The 25775-nt window shown below is 40.3% G+C and overlaps 1 protein-coding gene across 2 annotated transcripts; it reads right to left on the bottom strand.

Annotated features, from left to right (window-relative positions):
- Positions 1–3819: 3819 nt before the first annotated feature.
- On the bottom strand, positions 3820–25775 carry LOC117470542 (collagen alpha-1(XXVI) chain). Of its 2 annotated transcripts, XM_034115350.1 has the most exons (15): positions 25280–25775; positions 25028–25150; positions 24480–24583; positions 13546–13607; positions 13309–13432; positions 12224–12322; positions 11568–11687; positions 7784–7864; positions 7378–7430; positions 7225–7287; positions 6713–6748; positions 6217–6261; positions 6051–6135; positions 5478–5634; positions 3820–5171 (listed from the first exon to the last, which is right to left on the bottom strand). In XM_034115350.1, the coding sequence occupies exons 1-14, from the start codon at positions 25477–25479 to the stop codon at positions 5495–5497; spliced, it is 1335 nt and encodes a 444-aa protein (XP_033971241.1). In that variant the 5' UTR covers positions 25480–25775; the 3' UTR covers positions 3820–5171; positions 5478–5494. The 2 variants fall into 2 exon arrangements, with proteins under 2 accessions (XP_033971241.1, XP_033971240.1); XM_034115349.1 differs by having other exon boundaries at positions 3820–5634.

The raw sequence follows: 25775 nt of genomic DNA, 5'->3' as shown, positions 1-25775 counted from the left end.
CCGTTTGGAGCATTTTCACTGAAGTTATGAGAGAACCGTGTTTCATGGCAATCCTTGTGTTACCATGGCAACGGCATTTGAAGAAATCTCAAAACTCTCACGTAGATGTCGTCACAGCTGGACTGTTAGCACACATGTAAAGTTTGAGCACTTTTTGAACATTTTCATAGGAGTTAATGTAAAGCGACATCGTCTTTTATGGCGAGGGATGCGTTTCCATGGAAACGGCATATGATGACACCCCATAATTGACGTAGAGCTGTTGAGGGCAGGACCATTAACCATTATCTGAAGTCTGCTGCTCTGAGCATGTCAGTTGAAGTTATGACATCGTGTTCCATGACACAGGTGTTTATATTTGAGCTAACGAGGTGTCCAGAGATCAAAGGTTTCCATTGTTCTGAATGAGAGATAAACCTCTTACATGTGAACGTTTTGTCGAAGAACCGTAACAGATATCTGTGAAATTTCAAAACGTGAAGCATGTCAAGGAAGTTGAGTATCTGAAGTGTAATATTTGTGTACTTTCGGGTTAATAATGTGACCTTTTTGGCAATTTAACTAAAGGTGTGCGGCTGCTGCTGTGAGGAAATATCAGCCTGAAATTACAATGGGCTTTAATGGAGACATGTTGAAAGTTTTTGTCACTTTATGCCCTCAAGAGGCATTTTGTTTAATGTTTTTGCTTAATTTCTTCATTTTTCAAGCTACGAGATGTTTATGTCTCAGAAGTGTAGGGTTTGGGAATTATGGCAGTTCTAAAAAAAAATATGAAGGCGAATTTCAAACTGTCCTCCACTCTAACTCTGACATCACACACTCTGCCTTAACGAGCTGCGCAATGTTAAAGCTGAAGAAGGCCTCTTTACCAAGGTCTGAACAATGTTTAATATTTATAAAAGTATGAATCTGATTTAAAAGTTGTTTAAGATGAATAATGTCAGAAAGATGTGTAACATTTTAAAGTTGGAATGAGGTTTCTGAGTGAAAGTATGAAGGAACAGTTAGCAGTTGAAGTTGCATGAAGATTGTTCAAGTGTGAAGATTTTCTCCATTGACTTCAATGGTTACAAATGTGATGAATTATGGGATGTATCTCTGGAATTATGAAAGTTATGAATGATAAAAGTAATAGCAAAGTTTGAACGGAGTTTCTGCGATGTTCAATGCGGGAGGAGAAGGCCGGCAAAATAACGGGCGGAATCAAGATTTTGAATAACAGATAGTTGGAATGCTGTATCAGCATTCCAACTAAATTAATACGTAATATGCCATCGTAATACGATGGCATATTAATGTTACGTAACGTTGAGCAAGGTGAGATGATGGGTGCTTGTTCAGGACTGCTCAACTTGGCTGTATTCCTTTAACATTTTGGACAAAGGTCAAAGTTCAGCCAGTACCGAGGTTGTGTTGTGATGCAGTGTGCTTTTTATTTCTTTATCTTTGGATTTGGAGTTTGGGATTGTTATTTTTCTTTACAGAAATACTTAATTGTTTTATCAGTTTTGTGTATTTTCAAGTGTGCATGAACACATCATGAATCTAGTTAAGTTTAATACATTTTTTCTTGAACACTATACAATTGGTAGTTCACTTTGACTCGGAATCTAAATGAATATTTAAATATGTGTTTTTAGTTTGGTTAGAGCTAAATTGATCATTTATTCATGCTTAGTTCTAGTCATGTTTAAAGTCAAGCATTGCTTCAAGGTCTCCCAAAGGACTCGTCTTGGATTGAAGGAATTGGTGCATGAAAACCGACACATACAGTATCATCATGTTATTTCAACTATAGCGTTTGCTTTAACTGTATTAAAGTAGAAACTTGGCAATTCAAATAAGAACAGTCATTAATGACACATAAAGTATCACTTGAACATAAGTCAGTGCAGTGTGCAATATTTCTGCACAGAAGAAGTGTGTGTTGCTCTTCTGTCTCCACCTAAACAACAGAAATTACTTTGTGGCTAAAGATGCCCCTCACAGGAATGAATCACTCAGGCCACTGTAAATTACTTTGTACGATATAACAACAAAAATAAAATCAGGATGCAGATTATCATGGTCAGTAAAATACAGATCACATTGAATTCAAAGTCAAAGAGATAGGAACAGTTATTTATCTTTCCTGTTTCTCTCCTGCAGGATAAAATATCACCCCATGTCACAGGATGACAAGTTTACAGAAGATGAGGTGAGTTGTTGCTTGGCAACAAGGTGAAATATTGGATTTATCAATGTTAGAGGGTGATTCAAAGGTTCCTGCGGTGGCGATTGCATTGAACAAGTTGATGGTGAGCACTGATGAATACCCAGAATCTGAAGCAATTTAATTTGATTTAAAGCCATTAACTACCAGCTACAGCTTATTACAAAGATCCTTCTCAGCTCTTGTCCAGACCCCCTCCTCAGTAACAGTGCCATTCATAACCTACATGGCCCCTGGCGAAAGACACAGTAATCTCATTTGTACAGCAACAGATGTTTCTCTTAAAAACATCCGTTGACTGGGGAGTGAAAAGTCTGCCTCTCATTCTCTCATGGGATCAAAGAGACCAGTCTAATCGCTATGAAATCTGTCACATTTGTACTGGTTTGAAGAGACATATTGACTTACAGTGGGCTCACTGTATGAAACAAAAAAGCTCTCCTTCTCTGTTTCTCTCACAGAGCCTACACACATTATATTAGGAAGTTTCCCCGCTCTGCACATCAAAAGGCCACACAGAGGGAAGGTGAAAGAGAGAAGAAAATGCATATGAAACAACAAACCCCCAGACAAATAAACAGCGCAGTGTTCCCATGGCAGCGCGGTGCAGTAATCTGACGGCTGGTTTCCCATGGCTGTGTCTCACTGCCCCATAGACCTCCACTCTGTCTCACTGATGGCTCCTGTGATTGCAATCATCCATCTTACTGTCAGAGGCAAAAAAAGGGGGCAAGAAAGGGTAAATCACACACACCATCTCTCTCTCACTCCCTCGTGCCCAGCAAACAAGCCACCCCGCTGTGAGCAGAGCCAACACTTGTACCGTGTGTGTTTGTATGTATGCCTCTGTGTGTGTGTACTCATGGTTATACGATCTACAGAGAGAACATGTGTGTGGGTGTGCATCTTTGGTTGTCTGTGCCTGCCCATTATACTGCATGATCAGTCACTGGAGTGTACACGGGGGAGCGGTGGACATGTCTGATCTTGCAGCTGATCAAAAGCACCAGAGACTTGTTCCCTTGTGGCCGTGCAAGCGGGCCTCATATCAACATGTCTCTGTTCAGTAGACAGGAAAAACAAGAGAAGAGAGACAGACAGAGGAGGAGGAGGGGGAACATCAGGAGGAAGACAGAAACAGGCAGGCAAAGCACAGATGAAAGGGTGCATTAAGAGGGCAGTGGAATATATGACAATGATACATAACCGCACTTATCTCCCCGTTCTGATGAGCTAATTGAAATGGCAAAAGCGAGCTCTGTATTTGTCTGTAGACGTAATAGCATGTGTGATCTCTTTATCTGCCAACCTGACAGCTCTCATCATCACAGAGCTGAAGATACAAAAAGAAAAGTGCAAAATACCTGGTTGATTGCAGTAGAATCAGATGTTTTAAACTTCCCTCTGGATGTCCCTGGTAGCCCTAACTACATGATCACCCACGTAGAGGACAAAGAGCAGGAGAAGAGACAGAAGGATGAAAGAGGAATAGGAGGAGCAGCAGCGAGGCTTCTGCCTGTAAACAGTCTCGCCACGCTGTGAGGATGCGGTGCAGTTTGTGTGTTAATGTAATTATGTGCAATAAAGTGGTGACTCTACAAAATGAATGCCTTTGTTGTTGTGACTTTAATCTTTCTTCAATAATGAACACAGATCTGCTGAGCATGGTCTCTTGCAAATTAAACAACAAAGCACACCTGAACATTGTTTAAGATAATGAAACACGCCCCAGACACAACAGTCTCAAAGACAGTAGACTTACTTAAAAATACTTACAAAATATAAGTTATCGAAAACAACACAGACAGCTCCATCCTTTTTCTGTTAATGACAGTTAAACGTAAAGTACAACCTTTTGTTTGACTTTCTTGCTGAGAGTAAAGGCGGAACATGGAAACCACTCTCATGTCTGTATGGTAAAAGAAGCAGTGTGTGATCTAAGCTTAGCATAAAGAGTATACAGCTAGCCTGGCTCGGTCTAAGCCAATCAAAAACCTCCTGTTTGGAGGGGTTTTCACCACTGATAAACATGTCACTTTAGATAAACATCTGTGTGACACAGTTTTAGCAGTTTATCAAGAAGTAAATGAACATAGGGTTTAAAACTCCTTTAAAATGAGCTAAATATAGTTTAGTATTGGATTTTATTTGGCCGGTTATAGAGCCATTTTCACATTCTTTTCACCAGCTGGGAGATATTGTTGCTTTCAGAAATTTCCCAAATCTTCAAATTTGTTTTTTTTCCTACTCGGCTGCTCATAATTTCAGATAGGCTAGCTGTTTCCTCATGTTATCAGTTTGTTTGCTAAGCTAAGCTAATTAGCTCCACTTTTATGTGCAGCACACATACATGACAGTGGTATCAAACTTCGTATCCAACTCTATAAAATGTCAAATTATTTCTTTAACATTTAAAACAAAAGTCATGAAGAAAACAAACATTGTATCATGCATGGTCAAAGCTTTGTTCAGAGACGTATGGCTTGGTGTCTGAGAGACTTGTTATACAATAATCATATCAGCTAGGAAACAAATCTCAGAGGCAGTTTATGAAGAAGTCAAAGTCATCCTGTTTAGTGCTCCATCAGTGAGTCAGCAGCACTGGAGCCGAGCAGGGTTTGCGGTTTCAGCAACTCCTGCGTTTGATTTCCAGATGTGCGCTCTCCAGATGCTATTCATTTTGCCTAACTTTATTTTAAGCAGATATCCTTGGCAGTCTGTTGTGTATTACCTCAGTTTTAACAAGGCAGAGCAACTAGACAGAGACAGAAATAAGAGAAAGGAAGAAATAGGTTTGACAGGCTAACACAAGATGAACCCGGAGGTTGCTCCAAAAATGTGTTTGACACTAAATAGTATATTTTCGGTCCAGCTCTCGGGAACTCAAAGCGCAGCCCCTCCGGCTGCGCTTTGCAACATCAGCCAAGGAAAGTGATGCGTTTACTAGACGGTCTTTTATCTGAGGAAAGAGATATGCCAAAACCATCATAACATTTTATGAAATAACATTTTATTGTATGACATTTGAACAAGTGATACTGCTAAGGTTAAGTAGATTAGAAGATCATGCAGCAATAGGGTCAACAAGGCTCAATAAAACCTTTCATGTTGATGAAATGCTCAACATCTCTCTGTTTTTACAGCTGTAAAGATGCAATAATGGGACAATAAACTGTGATAATATAAGAAACATGGTATAAACAAAAACTCTGCGTTCCAGTCAAGAAAAAATGGCCACATCCATCACAATTATACACATACGTACACAATTAGAATATACTCTTAAAGAGGAGTTCTTCTTTGTCTCTCCCCCGGTGCTGGAGCCCGAAGAGGGGTTTGCTCCGGCTGAAGGCGCTTTGTCTTAATAGCTGAGAAAGACAGGGGGTCGGAAATGCTGCCGAACCCAGATCCTTCAGAGTTCTCTGTAAGACATGAAAGACAAAAAACATCCTGAAATTTATCTTCTTCAAAAACCTCCCAAAAGGAATAGTTTTACAATTTAGGTAAAAAGCTTATTTGATTCCTGGTTCAATACTGGAAACAAGTGCCTGGACCTGTCTGAAGGTAATCAATCATTCTAGCAGAACCTCTCAAATCACACCACGTTATATCTTGTGAGTTGGTCACAGTGCTTTGGTATTGCTACACATAAAAATGGCCGTCGCTCTGACCCTCCTGTTATGCTGGGATACTCTCATAATTTCTATGGCTTAAGGCATATTTCACAGAGAAAGTGGTATCAATCTTCTCATCTATCTCCCCACCAGTAAATGGATAAGCATATTTCCTCAAAATGGGGCCTGGAAAAACGTTTTCCTCCATCTGTTTTTCTCCTCACCATGAACGCCTATCATGTGCTCCAGGATCAGGACCCTCTCAGCCAGGATCTTCAGGGCCTCCCTGAGCTGTTGCATGGCCTCACCCTGAACAAACACCATTGTGTTAAGTTAAGGATTTTTTTTTTTAAATTAGCTCAAAAAGGGAAAGGAAATCATGTCCCTTACCTCCCTCAAACCCTCTCCTGGCTCTCCTTTTGGCCCTGGTGTTCCCTGGAAATAATTTGTAAAAGAACATTAATTAATTAAATTATTGATTTAATTCACAGGTTTAACAAATAAAGGTACAATCATAAGGCATAGATGAGATATGTAGAGAGGGTGTGTGTTTGTTCAGAAACATTACAAGCTAAAAACACCTCACAATACTCACAAAAAACGAATCTAACCCTAAATGTTCCCAAAAGAATGATTTAATCAGTCTTGACATATTTGCTTAAAAAGTGCTACCTTAAGCACTTTTTAAAAAACAACACAGATAAAGAGGTTTATACAGTGTTATCAATCTCATGTCATACCTGAGGACCTCTGCTAACCAAATTAATATACAACTTGTACATTTAAGTTAACGTTTTTATCCTTTCTTAAAATACTTTGGTCGTAAGTGTAATATTCTGTGTTGTGTGTTTGTGTGTGTAATGCAACACAATAACCTTATACTTACAGGTCGGCCAAGCTCGCCTGACACTCCTGAAGGCCCCTGCAAAACATTAAGAAATTACACAGACACACATTTCAACATATTGCGTTCTTTCCTCCCTCCCTCTCCCTCTGCTAATCCACCTCTTCACCAGATCTCAAATCTTTAATCACGCTACTAAAGAAAGAGGATCAGGTCTAAAGACAGAGGATCAGGTCTAAAGACAGAGGCCCGAGAGAGAGAGAGAGAGAGAGAGAGAGAGAGAGAGAGAGAGAGAGAGAGAGAGAGAGAGAGAGAGAGAGAGAGAGAGAGAGAGAGAGAGAGAGAGAGAGAGAGAGAGAGAGAGAGGATTAGTCTTGGTCTTTGAAGAAAATGCTTGTTCACCTCTAATGTGTTAAAGACTGCCTGACAGCTAGCCTAGCCAAGGACCATTTAAAGCATATAGAACCAAATGCATTTTTATAGTTAATCGGAATCAAAGATGTCCAGTCAGCGAGTTAATCCAATAACAGGGAGGACAGTCACAGCAGCCTCACCCTTATCCCTGGATCTCCTTTAGGTCCAGAATCCCCATGCCTTCCTTGGAGCCCTTCTTTTCCCTTATGTTAATGAAACAAAAAGGGTATGAATGAATGATGCCAGTCATATTTTGTATATATATTATTGATCAACACATTTGAGATACTCACATCTTGTCCCGGCAGGCCTGGTATCCCTACAGGTCCTCTCAGTCCTGGAGGGCCTGTCGAGTCATTCACAAACACAAATTAGATGGATGAAGGTCGAAATGTTTATAGGCTATTTGAGTATTTTGGAAAGTCAAAAATCCATTCAGTTTAATTTAATTTAGAATATATTATTATTACATTGAAAATAACACGTATGTTATTGGTGAGTGTCTTGTTCTTCTTCTGGCGCACCTCGTTTCTGTTTGAGGACTTTTAATTTGAATAGGACTTAAAAATGAAGCTTGGTGAGTTTAAGCCGAGCTCGACTTTTTAATTATGAACTAGCTCATGGCACAGTATATATTCATAAATGATGTATACGCACAATATACATCCAACCTGGGCAGGAAACAGCTTATATTCATACCTGAGGGGCCGACAGGACCAGCTGGACCCTGAGGCCCGACTACGATCTGAGGAACAGGGAGAGTAGGACGGCCGGAGGTCTCTAAAAAAAATTGAAATTAAAGCAAAAATTCAAGAATTAACTTTGTGGAAAACATAAGGCAGAAACTGTTAGATAACAAAAAAGGAAAAATAAAAACAAATAAAAAAGTATAAAACATTGTGACTTCAAGAGGTGAATTCACAGATGATCATTCAGACCATGTTTCGATGTAAATAAAGAACGTTAATAACTAATGACTACAAATGTTTATTGTATGTACCCAGTAAACTGAACATATCAGTAGATTGTTTGCCATAGAGGAGGTGGAGGAGGGTGTGACGAGGAAACGCTGCACCCTGTATCTTTGAAGGATGTCGCTGGACAATACACAAAGCACCTTTAATGTGCAGCGACCAAAATATACTTTTATTTTATCAATGTAACTTTTCCTCTGGAGAAAACTGAATGATCAGATGTCAAATCAAACTCTATTTCCTGGTTTTAAGTAGTTAAAATTAAACATGATCTTTATCAATGCTTCATTGATCCACAGTGGTGACTCAGCGGCTTCAACACAGCAGCCGGCCAACAATCTCCATTGTTGCCTGTTGCTCTCACACTCAATAGTTGTGCTCCACACACGGACATGTTGGCATGACCTATGTTTTCATTCATTGGATCCAAACATTACTCATCTGTCAGCATCAGTGTACTGTACATTTTGCCTTCTATTGGTGAGCAAAACTATCTCTGTCCTTTCCCTATGTCGCTTTGCACAAAAATGCTTCTTGGGTAATATGATCACATCTTAAAGGGGACCTATCATGCAAAATGCACTTTTGTACGTCTTTTAAACATGAATATGTGTCCCCGGTGTTCCAGGGAACTCACCAAGTGTCAGAAAACACAACCCTCTCTATTTTCCTCCATACCCAAATCTCTAAAAAAGGGGCTGCAACGGATCTGATAAAAACTGATCCAGATTTGAACACTGTCCTGACGTCAGGACAGTGGCGCTACGGCTATTGGGCCAACTCCACCAATCAGGAGGAGACAGCCACGGCCATTGCCGTTCGAAAGCGCTGGAGACGCTGTAGTACATATGCCAGGCCTGTAGATGGTGCTGTTCTCACATAATCTGCCCTTGCAAAAACAGAGCTAAAAAATGTCAAATTGAGCAAAATGAGGCATGGCTAAAATGCATGATCTGTTTGGTATTTTGAAGTATAAATATGCCTTAAATAGGTATGGTCCTACACTATATTATTCAAATATAGCATGATAGGTCCACTTTAAGGTGCAGATGTAAATGAACAAAAAAAATAAGGTCACACTAGGACCCGTGGCCATGTAAGGATGTAACCATGTAGTGTGTAAGCATCTATTTAACTATGCTCTGCATGCACTCTCAACAGTTGAATTGCACATGTGTCAAAATACTTGAATGAGTATCTGTTTCCTAGCTGTGACATAGTGTTTACCTGTGATGCATTCAAGGCACACTTTGTTTTCGATTAAGAAACACAAGCTAGATCTGAATATTCTACATCTTTCTCTTCTTCTGTTACAGACTTTGTTTGCAGGGTTTATTTACTTCGAGTCGGACATGCATATCAATCAAATCATGGTTTGAATTCCTATTCCTTTCAAAATCTCTCCATATTCCTATACTTTTGGGGTCCCAAACCGCATGACCTCAGGGTATGGGATTCTTTTTCAGACAGGAAAAGTTAAGACATCAAGGTTCAGGAGTCAGACTTCAGAGTTTCATCAGCCGTCAACAACAGGATTAAATCCAGTGTGACAGGAACAGCTGTTAGATCCAAAAGAGGTCTGATTTAATGGAGCGGTAAATGCTTGAACATGATATATCTTCATTCAGGAAGAGGAAGTCATGCCTTGTTCTCAGCATGCAGTATGTTTAAAAGTATGTTTGTAGGTAAAAAAAAAAAAAACGTTTTCGACCACAGCCACTTCCTCTCCACTTTAACATATGCTCAGAGTCAGTCTTCCCCTCGTGTTGAAACAGCGCCGTTACATTATGGCTTCAGTCCACAGAAAGGGTCTAGAAGGAGCAGATTTCCCTCTGGAACTAATTTTCTAATGTTACAGTCTCCTCCAGCCTGGCTGCCTCCCCGAGAAACTCCACATGAGTGGCAGACTATCTCCTCCCTCGTTCAGAGAAAGCCCAGATTTTGGCTCAGGGCCGCGGCCTGTTCCCCCAAACGCAGACTGTTGTGCTGACAGCTTACAAATTAGGCCTGATTTACAGCCAGTTGGCCCCCCTCAGCTTACATGGTCCCACAGACCCAGATCGACATAGTTTCAGAGCCGCAGACACAGTTCTGGGCTCAGAAAGGCAGATGCAGCCAAAAGCCTAATCAGAGCCAGCAGTGCTTCATGAGGTAATGATTATAGCACAGACTTCTACTGCCTCCCTGTGGGGAAACCCTTTAATGTGAGGGATATGCACTTGGCTCTTACATATTTGAAAATATATGAATATTATGAAGTGTAGTTGGATTTTAATACATGTTTAACACTCTGTATATGTCTGAAATCCCATTTATTCCAGATATAAAATCGTCTGCGACAAAGATTTAGTGCTGGCTAAAAGCAAACCGTAGCTGTACCCATTTACAGCAAATTGTACTGTTAATAACCACAGTGTATTGGTGGATTGTCATTCATGTATTTGTGCAATGTGTGGGTGATTGTTGTGTATAGTGGCTTAAGATATAGAAAGTTGTATATTTCTAACTAAACTGTACAAGTAAAAGCCCCATTTGGTACAAGAGTTAATAAGCATTAGCATTAGCAATGAACTCTGTGCAGTACATTAGTTTAATTCTCTGTATAAGTTAAATTGCCTCATCCCTATCAGAGTAAAACAATAAAAAAATCCAGAGACGCTGTTTTAAATTGCATAAGAATAATAAAAATGGTGTCAAAATAATGTACTATTTAAATGTTCTTTCTTTTTTTTAAACCACCTGAGCTAATCTTGTGGTTTATGTGCGGCGAGTATTTGGTTCCATTGTTGGTGGCAGGGATAAAGGAAGCAACACACGGAAACAATCAAGCTAAATGTATGCCAGACCTGCAAAGAAACAATACTCTCTCCATTACCAATTGAAGTCTCTTGCTGAAAGCTTAAGACACATATTGCTCACTTAAACACTTGGTAACAGCTCCAATATGCTCGGTGCTTCCACTTGTGCCCCTTTTGAATTATTTTTCCATACGTACAAATGCACCTGGCCTGGGTTCATGTTCTGCCTGACAGAATGATTGCATGGACAACAGTATGAGCATAATGTATGAGATATGTTAGAAACTGTTGAAGCATATGATTCATCAAAATGGACCTGTGGTTTTGGCATCAACTCAGACAAACCCAAAACCGAATGCTTGAATGGTTTTACAATTGTTCTTGTGTCAGAATTCAACCATGTGTGTAAGATAGATATGTCATTTAAGGCCATCTGGAATAAATTAGCTCAGAGTTACTAGAAAAGAGTGATTATAATAATAATAATAATAATAATAATAAATTGTATTTATATAGCGCTTTTCTCAAACTCAAAGACGCTTTACAGTCGGGGGGAGGGTAGACAAACAAGGACAGGCAAAAACAAACAAACACAACAAAACAAAACAAAAAATAATAATAATAAATGAATAAAATAAAACAAAACAAATAAGATAAGATAAACAGAAAGGGCAGTCATGATATCATTATGCGTTGGATTAGGTCGCTCACCTTGATTGTCCACGTGAAAAACGTCACCACGCAATCGCACAGGAGTGGAGCTCGGCCCCGGAGGACCCGGAGGGCCGCGGAGACCGATAACGCCCGCCTGACCTCTGTCACCTTTTGGTCCTGAACAGGAAATACAAATCAATCAATCAATCAATCAATCAATCACTCATGTTGAAGGGGACATATAATGCGTTACTTCAGGTTTATACAAGAAAATGTTTGAACATCATAATGTTAAAATAAACACTTTTCCTTGCTCATACTGTCTGTTTGAATATGCTTGTATTCACCCTCTTTAAGAAAAGCTCCAATTTGGCTCTTGTCTCTTAAAGACCCCCTTGAGAAAAACCCTTAGTCTGCTCTGATTGGCATGCCAAAACAATATGCTGCACATCTGCAAAGGTAGCCTCAATGAAACATAGGAAGAGGACCTTAATATGAATGGTTTGGTAAATCTCGTGTTTTCTGATTGGGGCAGTTCACAAAAAAACGTATTAGGTTGTATTATTTCACAGTTTGTGGGTGGCAGGCATTTTAAAATGTATGTTTACATGCACTAACAAATGGTGTTTCTCCTTATATGTCCCCATTTAAACACACTTTTTGTCAATTGTTTTAAATGAGCAGATGAGGCAAAAGGTATAGTTATATTTTACCGATGGGTCCAGAGAGGCCTGCTCTGCCAGCCAGACCTGGGGGTCCTGCAAAACCTGGAGGCCCTGGTGGTCCGATGGGCCCCGGGAGTCCTCTGCCTCCTGGTAGAGGAGAGAACAAGACATTCAGAGTCAAATTCAGTGTTAAAATGTTAACAGTTCAGACTTAGAAGGTGCACTCCTTACACTTTACACACACAATCAGTTTTACTTGTTAAGGGAGGACGTGTTCAGGAGTAGTTATAATCTAAAGAATGTTGTTGATCCTCTTCAAAACAAGCACAACCAGCCAGAAATCCAGTAAGGATGTAAATGTTGGACTTCTGGCCCCACAATATTATGCTCCATGATTTAAAATATGATTATTGGTTGAAGGGTGCCATATGCACAGTATAATGGCAATAACTCTTTCTTTAAAGTGGACCTATCATGTTATATTTGAATAATATAGTGTAGGACCATACCTATATAAGGCATATTTATACTTTTTTTTTTTCAAAATACCAAACAGATCATGCATTTTAGCCATGCCTCATTTTGCTCAATTTGACAATTTCTAGCTCTGTTTTTGCAAGGGCTGATTCTGTGAGAACAGCACCATCTACTGGCCTGGCATATGTACTACAGCGTCTCCAGCTCTTTCGAACGGCAATGGCCGTGGCTGTCTCCTCCTGATTGATGGAGTTGGCCCAATAGCCGTAGCGCCACCGTCCTGACGTCAGGACAGTGTTCAAATCTGGATCAGTTTTTATCAGATCCGTTGCAGCCCCTTTTTTAGAGATTTGGGTATGGAGGAAAATAGAGAGGGTTGTGTTATCTGACACTTGGTGAGTTCCCTGGAACACCGGGGACACATATTCATGTTTAAAAGACGTACAAAAGTGCATTTTGCATGATAGGTCCCCTTTAAATGTCTCTGATTATTGAAACTGCATTTACTGTTAATTCATTAAAATACAGACATAAAGATGTCAACAGGATTGCTTTTTGGTTTGTATTTGTTAGTCGTTTTCTGTGCGCCTTTCTTAAAAATACATTTAAACATCTGTTCCAAATCTCAACAACACAGTCTTGTGATGCGTTGGCACCTGGTGGCAGGTGAGATGGAGGTCCGATGGGAGTGGGTTGGGGTCTGTCCACCTCGTTGTCCGTTGAGCCCTCTGGTGAACTGCTGACTGGCAGGGTTAAACGTTCCTCCTCTAACAGCTGGATCTGAAACAACAGCAGCACATTTCAGACACATCTGCACTCTGGTGTTTAGAAGTAATAGGTTTACAATCTTTTGTTTTCAAATATCATATAGGATGATGATAGCTCGTCTTTACCTTTGATTCAATGGCATTTATTCTGCTGTTCATGTCTGTGAAACTGGTACAGTTCAAACATTCTGTGAGAAAGAAAGACAGAAAAGTATGAGTTTAGTTATCAGGAATAAATGCTACTTCTTCTTCCGTCTTTTCCTTTCCTTCTGACTCTTTCCTTTCTTGTCTCTTTCATCCTGGCACCATCAGTAGTATCTATCTATCCCACACTGAGCAGTGCAAGCCAACATACACGTTAATGATGTCCATCAAACCAGACCCATTAATTAATTAGGAATTCCTCCATTAATCATGTCAAACACTCACAGAATAAATATTATCAGACCTCTCATGAAATTCTCTCTCTCTCTCAGGCCTGGTGCACACCTGCTTCTCTCCTGACTGAGCAAGTTTTTCGTCAGTCTACCCACTAACAGTGATGCCTGCACGCTCACACTCACACCCTCCCACAGGTACTTATACAATTAATGGTGTGTAGCACAGGGAAGCACAAACAAACAAACACAATATTTTCACAGCCATTTCCAAACGTCTGATTTATAGACATTTTTTAAGAAAGTATGTTCAATTAATATGTCTCATAACATTCTATTTGTCTATTGTCTGTGTTATCAAAAAGACTGATATTTCTTGGTTAAAATGAATTAACACACATTAAAACACAGTTAAACAGGGTGACACTGTCCTTCATCATGACGAACATTGACACTGTATTAGGATTGTTGCAAGTTAAATGTAAGATTGTTTAAAGACCATGTGAGTTCAAAGTGAAGTGCCACAGGAAGGATAGCAAAGTCTGTAAGTATGATGCCTTGTTAGTTTAGGTTAGTTAAAGCATGAATTGAAAATAAGCAAACCAATGAATACTGTCAGATGTATTACTTTAAGAATCAGCATTAACACTTATCATTGCATATGCTATTTTTCTTGTATCTATTTTTGCAGTTAGCACAGAAAGATGTGTTGGACCATGTGCCTTGTTAAAATGCCTGTTTGCCAGTTTCTTTCCTTGTCATGTTCTGTTTTGACCACTTTGGTGAACTTGCTCACAAATGATACAGTTCGAGCTACCACTAAACCACCGACACGCACACATTCCGCGCTGTGCTGCAATTTTGGATCGTTTACATGAGCTGTAATCCAAAATCCAAAACACAGAATAGCACATAATGTAAAAACCCAGTATTTGTTCTAAATATGAGCCTTCCTCTGGTCTATGGCTCATAAGAAGTCAGGAATGTCAGCTGTCAGTCCCACAGACGGGCACCACCCACATTGTGGTCATAGCAGTCCCTAGAGGGAGGAACAACTGGTGCTTATAGATAACTAACAACAAAAATGACCCAAACAGCTCTGGTTTGCCTAAATCAGCTTCACTGACCGCAGGACAGAGGGTACTAATGGCAGCTGCTGAGGTTTCTGCTTCACTGGAATAGCACAGGGTTAAAGTATGTGCCATGTCTGTGTCTCTACATGAACATCCAGTCAGGTGGTGTATCGGTCTGCATGGGTGTGGTTTCTCAAAGCTTTAAAAAAAAAATCTTGACTCTCCCCCGGAGCACAGCCACAAACGGAAACAACAATCAACAGCTCGACCCGAAAACACATTCCTGAGGATTCATCAAACCAAACACAGAGCTGTTCAACCGCTGAGGCCAAAATGACCCCACATGAGTTTGTTGTGTCTGACTGCGCTGAGGTTCCTTTAGAGAAGACATAACAGCACAACAGCCAAACTGAGGGCAATCATAGTCTATACAATGTGAGGCAAGTGATGAGTTGATGTGCCTTCATCTCCTCACAGTTATTCATCATCAGCCCAGAGGAAGTCTCCACCCTGTGTAACACACTCTCTCTGTTATATACAGTCGATCAATCTGTGATGTGATGACATACAGATTTGAGCCTAGCTAGCAGTTTATCTACTGGAAGAATCTACTTATAATTATCAGACTGAAACAACAACTTCTGAATGGGTTGTTGTGCACTTTGGGAAAGACATTCATTGTTCCCAGAGAATTAGTCCTGATGATTTCTGTGATCCCCTGACTTTTCCTTTGGTGCCACTAATAGGTTGACTTTGTTGTTCTCTGGTAATATTTTGACAACTATCTGTTGTGGACTGTTTTGACATTTGGAGAACATAACATGTTGCCCCGGGGATAAACCATTGACTTTGGTGATCCCCTACCTTTTCCTCTGATGCAAATATTTTGAAAGTGGGAAGCGGGGCTTTAAACTGTGAAGAAATATTACATTAGTTATCAAAAGAAGATCACATAGAATAACCTAAATGTGTGGGATTCATTTAAAGAGATAAATGAAAGAACAGTAGTGAATTTAATGAATTTCAGTTTGTTTTACTTTCCCAGAGGCAGAAACTGATTACTTAGAATAGACAATTTTTTTATGTAATTCATGTAATCAGAAGTTATGCCAAACAGCATGTATCTTTGCTCAATCGTACAGTGCCTATGGGATTAAATAACATATAATTATCCCATAGGCATCCAGGAAAGTGAGCAAAACTAAGAAAGTAAACTGAGGAGGGGCGAGAAGGTGCCTTTCTCTAAGCTTTGCCTGAGAGGAGGAATACATCTCCGCATTTAAAATCCCTGTGCAAGAACCACCATCAGATACATATCGAGTGAAACATCTTTACAATTATTGGCATTTGTATTTCCCTTTTACCCGTACTGAACAAGTCAACGTTACACAAGCTATTTACAGTAGGAGGAACAGGCCTGTTAACCTGTTGTCGTCATGACCACCGGAGTTCATGAAGATAACAGGATATGAGGTCATGACATCCAAGCTTGTTATGGTGGTTGGATGTCCTTTTCAGGATTGTTATGACAGTTTTGCATCTTATGTAACTCATACTAAATTACGTATGCCAGGGGGGGGGGGAAGCAACCTATATACGTGTGACATTTTTATAATGGACAGGCTCTTGGTATTGTTGCTGTGTTGTTCTCTTTGTGACGCGGTAATAAAACTAAGACACACCGGGCTGCCCTCATCTGCCTTTTCGCTCATCATTTCTGCCACAACATGGTTTGCTACCAAATCTGGTACTAAAGTTCATGTCCAACATTTGATGAATTGAAAGAACTTTGAATATCCCATAACTTCCATCCAAAACCTCACATCACAACTCTTTTCCTTCTAAATATCAGAGATGTTGACCTGATGACTGTGCTCACTCAAGCTTTGTGGTGCAGTACTTTCACGGAAAACACTTAATGTCTGGTTGCTGCTATGCTGAAAATAAGAAAAGCCGCCTCCTCAATAATGTATTTTTGCTCCTAAGAAATGTAAGTGATGCTGTAAGTCCACTCTCTACTGCTAACGAGTAAACATGTTTAATCTTCATCATTTGTCCAAAGAGAGCCAGAAGTAAAACCATCCATAAAGTAATGCGTCATAAACACAGACCACAGGAAAACACTAGCACTGAGTCAAACTGCCATAAATGAGAAACAGAGCAAAACAACTAAGGTTTATTTTCTTTTTTTCTGAAGGTGGCGGGCAGGCGAAAGCCACCATCTCTGCAGTTGGAATTTAATTATGTTGGGTTAGAAAACCAAACTTCCGCTGTGCTCAAGCTGATGTTTAGAACGGGACCGCAGCTATAGAGTCTGTTTGGATCCATAATTACACCATGGCAACATAAGTCAGGGTTATTTTTCTTGGATTGCGCTCAGCTCATGGGAAAGATTCAGGATTGTGTTGTCTTTAGTGGGAAGCCAAATAAACAGGGAGAATTGGGAACTTTTATTGCTTCATACAGAAGTGAGGGAAGGACTTGTGGGTTTGAGTTTAAACTCTTCAAGACAATTTAATTTGTCAATAAAAAGGAGCACTTTTATATTAAAATGAAAGATTAGCCAATGCAAAAATTAGACAAAGAACATTATTAGGATGACCACAGACACAGGATACATAAATCACTTAAAATGAAATTAACAAAAATATCTGATTTCTGGGGTAATGCACCATGCAAAAGGATTAAATGTCCATAAATAACACGATGCGGAAGGAAAGCTAACATTAGTCTCATGTGATAAGCTCAATTGTTAAGTCTGGCGATGAAAACTGAGAGACTAAAGCAAACCTCCAGGCGAAACACAAGAGTGTAAACAGGGTTGGAAACTCTGGGAAGATAAATCTTAATTTAAACATCAGAGGAACCAAAACAAAGACGATATTTCATCCCAGCAAACTACAAAAACACAGACTTGTTTGATGAATCATCCTTTCCATTATAGTGTGATGGACATGACAGAACAGGATATTTTGGCAAGAGGGTAAGTAAGGCATCGTCTGTTGAGATAACTACATTTCCTACATTATTGACCTGGATATTGATCAAATAAATCATTTGAAATTTCACACACACGCACACATTTCCATTGTCGCTTAATACTCTGTATTTGGGAGCAGGACAGAAGGATAGTGTACTGAAACATCTTCTTGGGTCATCTTAAGATTCTCTGTGATATTCCCAAGATATACAGACGTACGTACGTACGTACATACGTACGTACGTACGTACGTACGTGTGTGTGTGTGTGTGTGTGTGTGTGTGTGTGTGTGTGTGTTTGTGTGTGTGGACCACAGACGGCCTCCAAGAACTGGCTGTGTCCCAGGAGCCTGTTGTGTGTCGGCCCCAGCCAGCAAGTGGTCAGATTTTGCTGGCATGGAGAACAACTGGCAAGGAACACACACACACACACACACACACACACACACACACACACACAAGCAGATACAAAAACAAACAAACACACACAGGCACACATACACAAACGGACATGCACATACACACAAACTCCTACAGTAGCAAATTATCTCACTCACTAAATCACACACCCACTTTGGTGGCTGGTGCAGGATGGTAAACTGAGCTTCTTTCTTTAAGCTGTCTGGTCCACAGTGGGACCATTTTGCATTTTTCACCATGATGCTGGCTGACAAGCAGGCCACACACCATCTCTTTAAATTAAAGATTTGCAACATTTTGCAAGCAAGAAGCACTTTGGAATTCATGGAATTTCCCTTTAAATCTGAAGCATGATGCCATTATTTCACGCAGAGCAAGAAACAATCGATGACAGAATAATGGACTACAAAACCACAATGACGTGTCGTTAATAATCTCACATTCCTCCTCACAAAATGCTGCTAAGGAACAGGCGTGGTCAGGAAACAATGACTAACTGAATCCCTTCCAATCTGAGAATACACCTAATTTCTCTGTCATTCCCTCATGTTACCAGCATTCATTCACTCGTCCCATTACACTGATCTTCTGCTTAGCCACACCAGCTACACATCAGTCATGGTCAGAGATGTGGGGCCCTGCTGGATCACAGACATTCAATCATCGACATGAGATGATGTTGTGTGAACTGAAGAGAGATGATCGCACAGTGATCGGCTGACATAAGGGTAACATGTTTGAGGTTTATATGCAGTGGTGTCTTATACAATTAAAAAAGGGAAGATAATGAAGACTTGGTTAACGGATAGAAGAAGAGCAGCGGAATATCGCTGCTTACAAGTTATTTTTGGAATATCGGAGATACAAGATGAAAACAAAAACTAAAGAATTCTCTATTAGCTCTGATTTTACGAGGTTGGAGCATACAGTATGATCTATGCTAAAAAGACTATTGAAATTGTGGAGACATTTGAAGCAAGCAAGACTTTATGATTGGTTATTAGTAGTAATGTTCTGATTTGCTCAAGAGGTTTTTTTTAGTGCTTGATGGTCTTTTATTTAAAAATAAATATCTATTTTGAATGGACAAGTGTGGTTTCATTTAATGTTTTACCAACATTTACAATCCCAAGAGGATGAAGCCCAATGACTTGCGTGATCCACTGACTTAACTATTGTCCCATGACATTGCAGGGATATTAACCTCAGGGTGATTCCTACTTTTACTCTAGCGCTATCATCAGGTTCAAATGTCTCTTCTTTTTTGGTTTATGGTGTATGGGATCACATGATCCACAACATCACACTGGCCAGTGGCGTAAAGTGGCAATAGCCAAGCTGTATTAAAACATAAATCTTTATTTAGTTATCTATGGTTATATACCCGCATATTAACACTGCCATTAGGCTCAACGCCATGTTGCCTCCAGGTAAGAGGGCTAGAATGGATAGTCTCGTGCTGTTTGTATTTTGTGCACAGCTTAGCACTAGAACTACTTGATAAAAGAAGCCACCACAATCAATAGTGGTTTGTTTATTCACTTCTCTTGCCTGTCTTGACAACTGACAGCAAAAATCTACTTGCACCAACCTTCATGGACACATGTGGCTCTCATTGACCTCAGGGACTTTTTAAGGAACTATACCTGCTTAGCTCAGCATAAACAGATGTGTGGAGTTGCAGACAGATATACAGAGGGACCTAACGATAAGCTGATGACAGAAATGAGAAACCACAGAAGCAGAATGAACAGAGCGTCATCCATCAGGCAGATCAGCTCCCAGCAGGTCAGAGGGTACTGTTTGACCTTTATTTCAGCACAACTAGGGCTGTAACAGAGACATCAGTCATATCCTCACTCCACAGAGGTTACATTCTGAAGGAGCACATGTGGGATACAGCTCTGTTTTATCACTTTACTCCAAGGAAACGAGAGCAGTAGATCTAAAGGACATAGGAAGTAAGATAAGTGGAAAGCGGTAAGGAGCATAAAAGATAAAGAGCTCCACAGTGGCGAGAAAAAGCAAGGTCAAAAGAGCAAAGGCCTACCATGTGATGAAATGGAAAAATGGAAGAATACTTTGAAATATGAATATAGCTGGTGTCCTAGATTATCTCTACAACAAAGGGTTTTAATACACTTCCTCCTCATGCAGCTGCAGAGGAGAAACAGGGACTTTAGCAGCTTCATAGCTCTAGCATTAACACATTTGCACATAATGAACTTTCACCTTTTCACTTCTTTAATGAAATTCATCATTAACTTCACTAAATTAAAATCCTTTGCCGTCGCACCCTGCATTAAACTGTGTTAAACGTATTTTCCTGAGCTTTTGCACAAGAGCAAAGGTTGCTGCTTCCATCAGGGGAGGTCCCAGCGCTTATTGTTTGGAGATGAGTCTCCCTCACACCCATATGTTTCCCACAATCCCTCCTGTGAATATGATCATGTGTGCAGATGGGTGATGCTGTGACAGAGCAGGGAGAAAGGGGCAGGGGCCAACAGCAGGAAAAATCATGAACACATTTCTCCAATGTGTTCCATGCCGTCATGTGTTAGCACAACTCTGCTGAAAGCTAAATGTAAATCTTGAGATGGACTGTAAACAGCGAGCATAGACCAGCCTGTCAGAACTATTGACGGGTCAGGGTGTCAACGAAATGGGTTCAGAAAAACACATACTTTACATTAGCAAACACAGAAAAGTTCAAGCTTTGCAACCAGTGTGGCCTTAAGGGCTCTGAAGTTATGATTAAACAAGAAGCACACATTAACTCAGGGAACACTCTAGAGGACTTCTGAAGGTGAAAAGCAACTGTGGAAATCTAAAATAAATACTTGCAAATGCACATTTAATGAGCATTTCAGGTCAGAAGACAGCAGTTTCAAAATGTCAAACATTTTAAGAGCTGCAACTCATGTCTTTGTTGAAGATGATTTGCTAGGTTAGTCGTTGGGTGTGAAAATGTCAGAAAATAGTGGGGGATGTGCATCACAATTTCTTGAAGTGCAGGAAGACATTCACATTGCTTGCATGACCAACAGTCCAAAACACGACAATTTTAAGTTTAGTATCACAGAAAACTAAAAGCAGAACGTGTACATAAACAGGAGGCTGCAGGAAGACAGTGTTTGTTGCTCAGAATATTAACTGAATCATTCATTCAAAAGGGAAAATAGTAGCTCAACCATTTTTCTGTCTATGATCGATTAATCGACTATTTGTGTAATGTTTTACATTTTGATAAAACTGTGAAAATCCATTTTATATCATTTTTCAGGGAAAAAGCCAGAAACATGAATCCTAAACTCTATATGATATTGCATTGATACCAGAGACGATTTTGCCTTTATAAAATGAAGTTTAGAAGTTAAATCATAGAAATCCCTTATCAGACAAACTACTCTTGTGCTCAAAGTCACCTTCATAAATGGCCGTTTTCTACAGGGTGGTAGGAAAATCAAAGGACACTATGGTTGGGCAGAAAATGATTCAGGGTCTCTAGGGTAAGAAAACATAAGTGTGAAAGGAGGTGAGAGAAACCAGCATCTCCTCAGCTTACACTGACTTAACTTCTTCTGACTCCAGCCTTCTTCATGTGCCCTGTGTCTACGTCTCCGAGGGCCTCAGGAGCCTCTGAAGTGGAGCCAGAGCTTCATCAAACTAAAGCCTGGGGTGATGTCATCTTCATCGGTTAAGGCTCTGATAAAACAGCTGGCTCAATATTCTGCTACACAGGGCTGCATGTACAGTGCTGGCTGAGTGACATAAAGACAAAAGGATGAATGCACAAACACAGAATTATGTTTCCAAACAAAATTCTCCACGCTATGAGCAATAGTTCAGTTTGACATGCTGGGAAATACTCTTATTTGCTTTCTTGCTGAGAGTTACATGAGAATATTGGCACCACTCATGATTGTGAAGTAAATATAAGCAAACATTAGCAGCCAGTATATGGTCATATTAAAAATGATGAACATCTCTTGGGCAGGAGCAAAGACTTCTGTGAGGACTTTATGCTAAGCTAAGCTGCTGAAGTAGTTTAGACATAAGGGTGGACTCTCAACAAGAAAGCAGTTCAGCGTATTTCCCAAAAATGTCAAACTCTTTCCTTAAAAGGAACAAAATCATATCTTCATCTTCGTATTTGACTGATTGATTCTAGGAAGAGGGCTTTTTTTATGAAATGCTGGAAAGACGCTCAGACTGTTTTAAAAATGAAGCATGACTTAATATCACAACTGTCATACCCTCCCTTCTATGTAACAGCTCTCCAGAAATCAAAGTCCTGAGGAGGAAATGTACTGAAAATGACATATAGGTTCTATAAACTACTTAAACTTCCCTGAAAGAAAGTCCTGATATCCATTATTAACCTTTTTTTGTTATACTGAGGTTAATCTACGCAGGGAGAACCGGAGCTGTGGCCTGATTTTAGCACGGTCACGTATGTTACAAAGACCTCATGAAAGAGTGTCATGCTCATTAATCTCAGTGGGGCCACTTTCCCACAGAACCGGCTCTCTGCTCTGCTGCTGTCTGGGCAGCTTGTAGCAGCTGGAGCCCTGTGGGACAGAAACACTCCTTATTATATTCACTTCTTCTCTTGTCTGCTTTTTCTCTTGCTACACAGCTGTTTCTGCACTGCCAATTCTAACACCTTGTTGTTTCTTGTGCACTCATCCTAACTTTCTCCCCTCTGTGTCCTCACCTTCTCTCCCTCCGACACACTGCCAGCTCCCCCTCCTCGCCTCGGTGTGAGGCAGACTGTCGCTGACATCAGCCTCTGTCTTTCAGGTCTCTTCGCAGAGCCAAATGTGGCCTTCTGTCTCTCCATATGGAGGCAATTTTCCTCGTGCTTTAAAGCCATTAGGAGTTGCAAATTAATCTCAGCAAACATAAAATAAACTGCCAGATTACTTCTTCACACTCCTGCAACCACTGTGGTCTCAAGTGAACCATAATCTTTGGCGGTCCAGACTCTGTGGATGCAGTTATTTGTTAATCTTTGAGTCAAATAATCCATGGCCGCACAAAATAATAGTTTCCAAAGGCTTTGTAATAATGTCTATGTTTATTCCATTAGTACTGATGTGTGTTTTTTTAACTTGCGGTAAATCTTCGCCCTCCAAGTGCAACAATGAATCATTTTGCAAAATGGAACAAGGTGTGGCAATTATGGCCAATAAGAAAAACGTGCTCATAGAGGTAAATGTTAGACAAATGTAGAAACATCAGACGAGTGCTTTTCAATGACACAAAAAGTGCTGCATTGCCCCACCCCCCAAAATCTTAAAATGGCTGTGTTCACTATATCATATTAAAAAGAAAGCTGTTGCTCTAAGCCAAAGCAGCCTCAACAGTTTTACGGGCATCCACAATGTTTAAACTAAATATGTGAAAACATGCTTGTCAATGTGGTTTTGAGCAGTGGACACATATTTATAAATGTATAGCTATACATGTAAAGAGCAGAGTTATGGGCCCAACACTAGACCTTCATCCACCCTGAAAGTCTGTTTCTTCTGGCAGATTGTGGTGTCTCGCCCCTGGATGAAAATGTTGGTCTTTCTGGGCTTAGAGTCTGCGGTCTGTGGTATCAAGGAGCAGCTCTGCCCATCATGAGACCAACACTATGCCTCCCACTTTACAAGCGGCTCTGCTGGACATTCCTCTAAGACTTTTTCATTCATATTTTAGACTGACGATATTGGGAGGGACAGAGAACTGCCTCTGTCTGTGGTTAACAGGGAGTACATACACAATCAAAGAAAGACATACAGAGGGAAACAAAAGTGATTCTAATCCTCCTTCCAGACACAGAAGTGTCTTTAATGCACGACCATAAAAGAAAAGGTACAAAACCACAGGGTAGAGAATCTCTTTCAACTGTTGCTTTAGTGCCATCCTTTCTCCCAAAACTACAGTAATCCAAAACAGGCTTGCAATGTTAAATCCAAACAACTTTACAATGATATCAAACGGCCAACTGCTGCACAGAAGCACCATTAGCAAGCTACCCGACTACACACCACCAAACATTAAACAACGCACTGATGTGGGTAAAGCTGCTAAAAAGATACAGATGGGTTAGGGCAAAACACATGGCCTTCATTTCAGTCTTTGAGAGATTTACTCTCCAACCACACTATCCCCTACATCTCGTAAAAGACAAAAAAAAAGAGAGCATAGATCAGAAACTCACCTTCACGACAGTCTTCTCCCACAAACCCTGGGCAGCATCTCCACTCCAGTGCAGTCACCTGCTTGTAGGCAACTTTGAAGGATGGCCTGATCACCGTCCTGTAGCTGCACAACAGCACAGGGACATGGATTGTAGCTACATGCTCGTACATACACATACAAATGCACGGACATAAAGCTGCAGCATATTATATATGGATCCATTAAGTAATAGTGGATATTTTTTGGGACAACAGAGAGGGGGAGATCAAATATTTCACTTGATTGTGTTGATAATGCTTTTGTAAAGTAAAAGTGGAATGCATCTGTCTATATGACAGATCTGTCTCCCCATTCAAATAAAGGCACTCTCTGGCCCCAAAAATATATTTTAAAAGTATTATCACTAAAAGACCAATACCAAAACATTCAAAGAAAGGGTGACAATGTGGCATAGCAGTGTGTCCACTAAATCTTTCCCCACAACTCTCTATATTCATGACAAAAAAAATGTTTAAGCATCACAGACACTGAAAAAGCTGACATGGCTGAAGGTGTGTGACGACTCACCTGATGACCTTGGAACAAGGTCCCGGCCACCGGCAGCCCTGTAACACTCTCTGCACAGTGGTTTGTGTCCCATTGTGCACCTGACAGGTCACTGTTCTGGAAACAGTATACTGACACCAGTTCCTAAAAATACAAATTAAACAGGGTTTAACACTCTAATAGTCGATGTGAAAATGGAAAAATCATAATCAATGGGACAATTTAATAGAGCTAGAGATTTTTTTACAAACAGTGTACAGATGTGCTGCTCACCTGAGTTGGGTACTGGTTCCGGTACCTGGCGGTCCAGTGTTGCCGCTTTGTTCCGACTTGATGCGCTGCCGCTGCAGTGTGATTCCCGGAAAGTGATAAACAAACCCTGTTCCCAGCGTAGGACAGACTAAACTTATCCACATGCATAGCGCGTAAAACAACGATAAAGCCATCATCTCCTTTTGATTTACCCCTGACATAGATTTATATCATCAGATACCGAAGATGTTCAAGTAAACCCTGTTATAAATCCCTCTTAGAGAGATGAAGTATCTGAAGGAATGGGAAAATAAAGTCTAAGCAAACTCCGCTGAAACCATCAATGAGTTGGTCATTTCATGTTTCCAAGGAGAAACAAACTGACAAATGAATCACACACAGCTTGTTCCTATAGAATAACGCGGATTTCTGACGTTTGACATCATGCCGAGGACTGAGGAGTCAAATATCCATGTGCGTAAAAAGCGCTGCCTGTGGGGGCTGGAGACGGAGTGCG

This window comes from Trematomus bernacchii, unplaced genomic scaffold (genome assembly GCF_902827165.1).
Source record: "Trematomus bernacchii unplaced genomic scaffold, fTreBer1.1, whole genome shotgun sequence".
Classification (NCBI taxonomy): Eukaryota; Metazoa; Chordata; class Actinopteri; order Perciformes; family Nototheniidae; genus Trematomus; species Trematomus bernacchii.
Note: the sequence above shows the minus strand (reverse complement) of the source record. Positions and strands in the feature narration are given on the sequence as shown.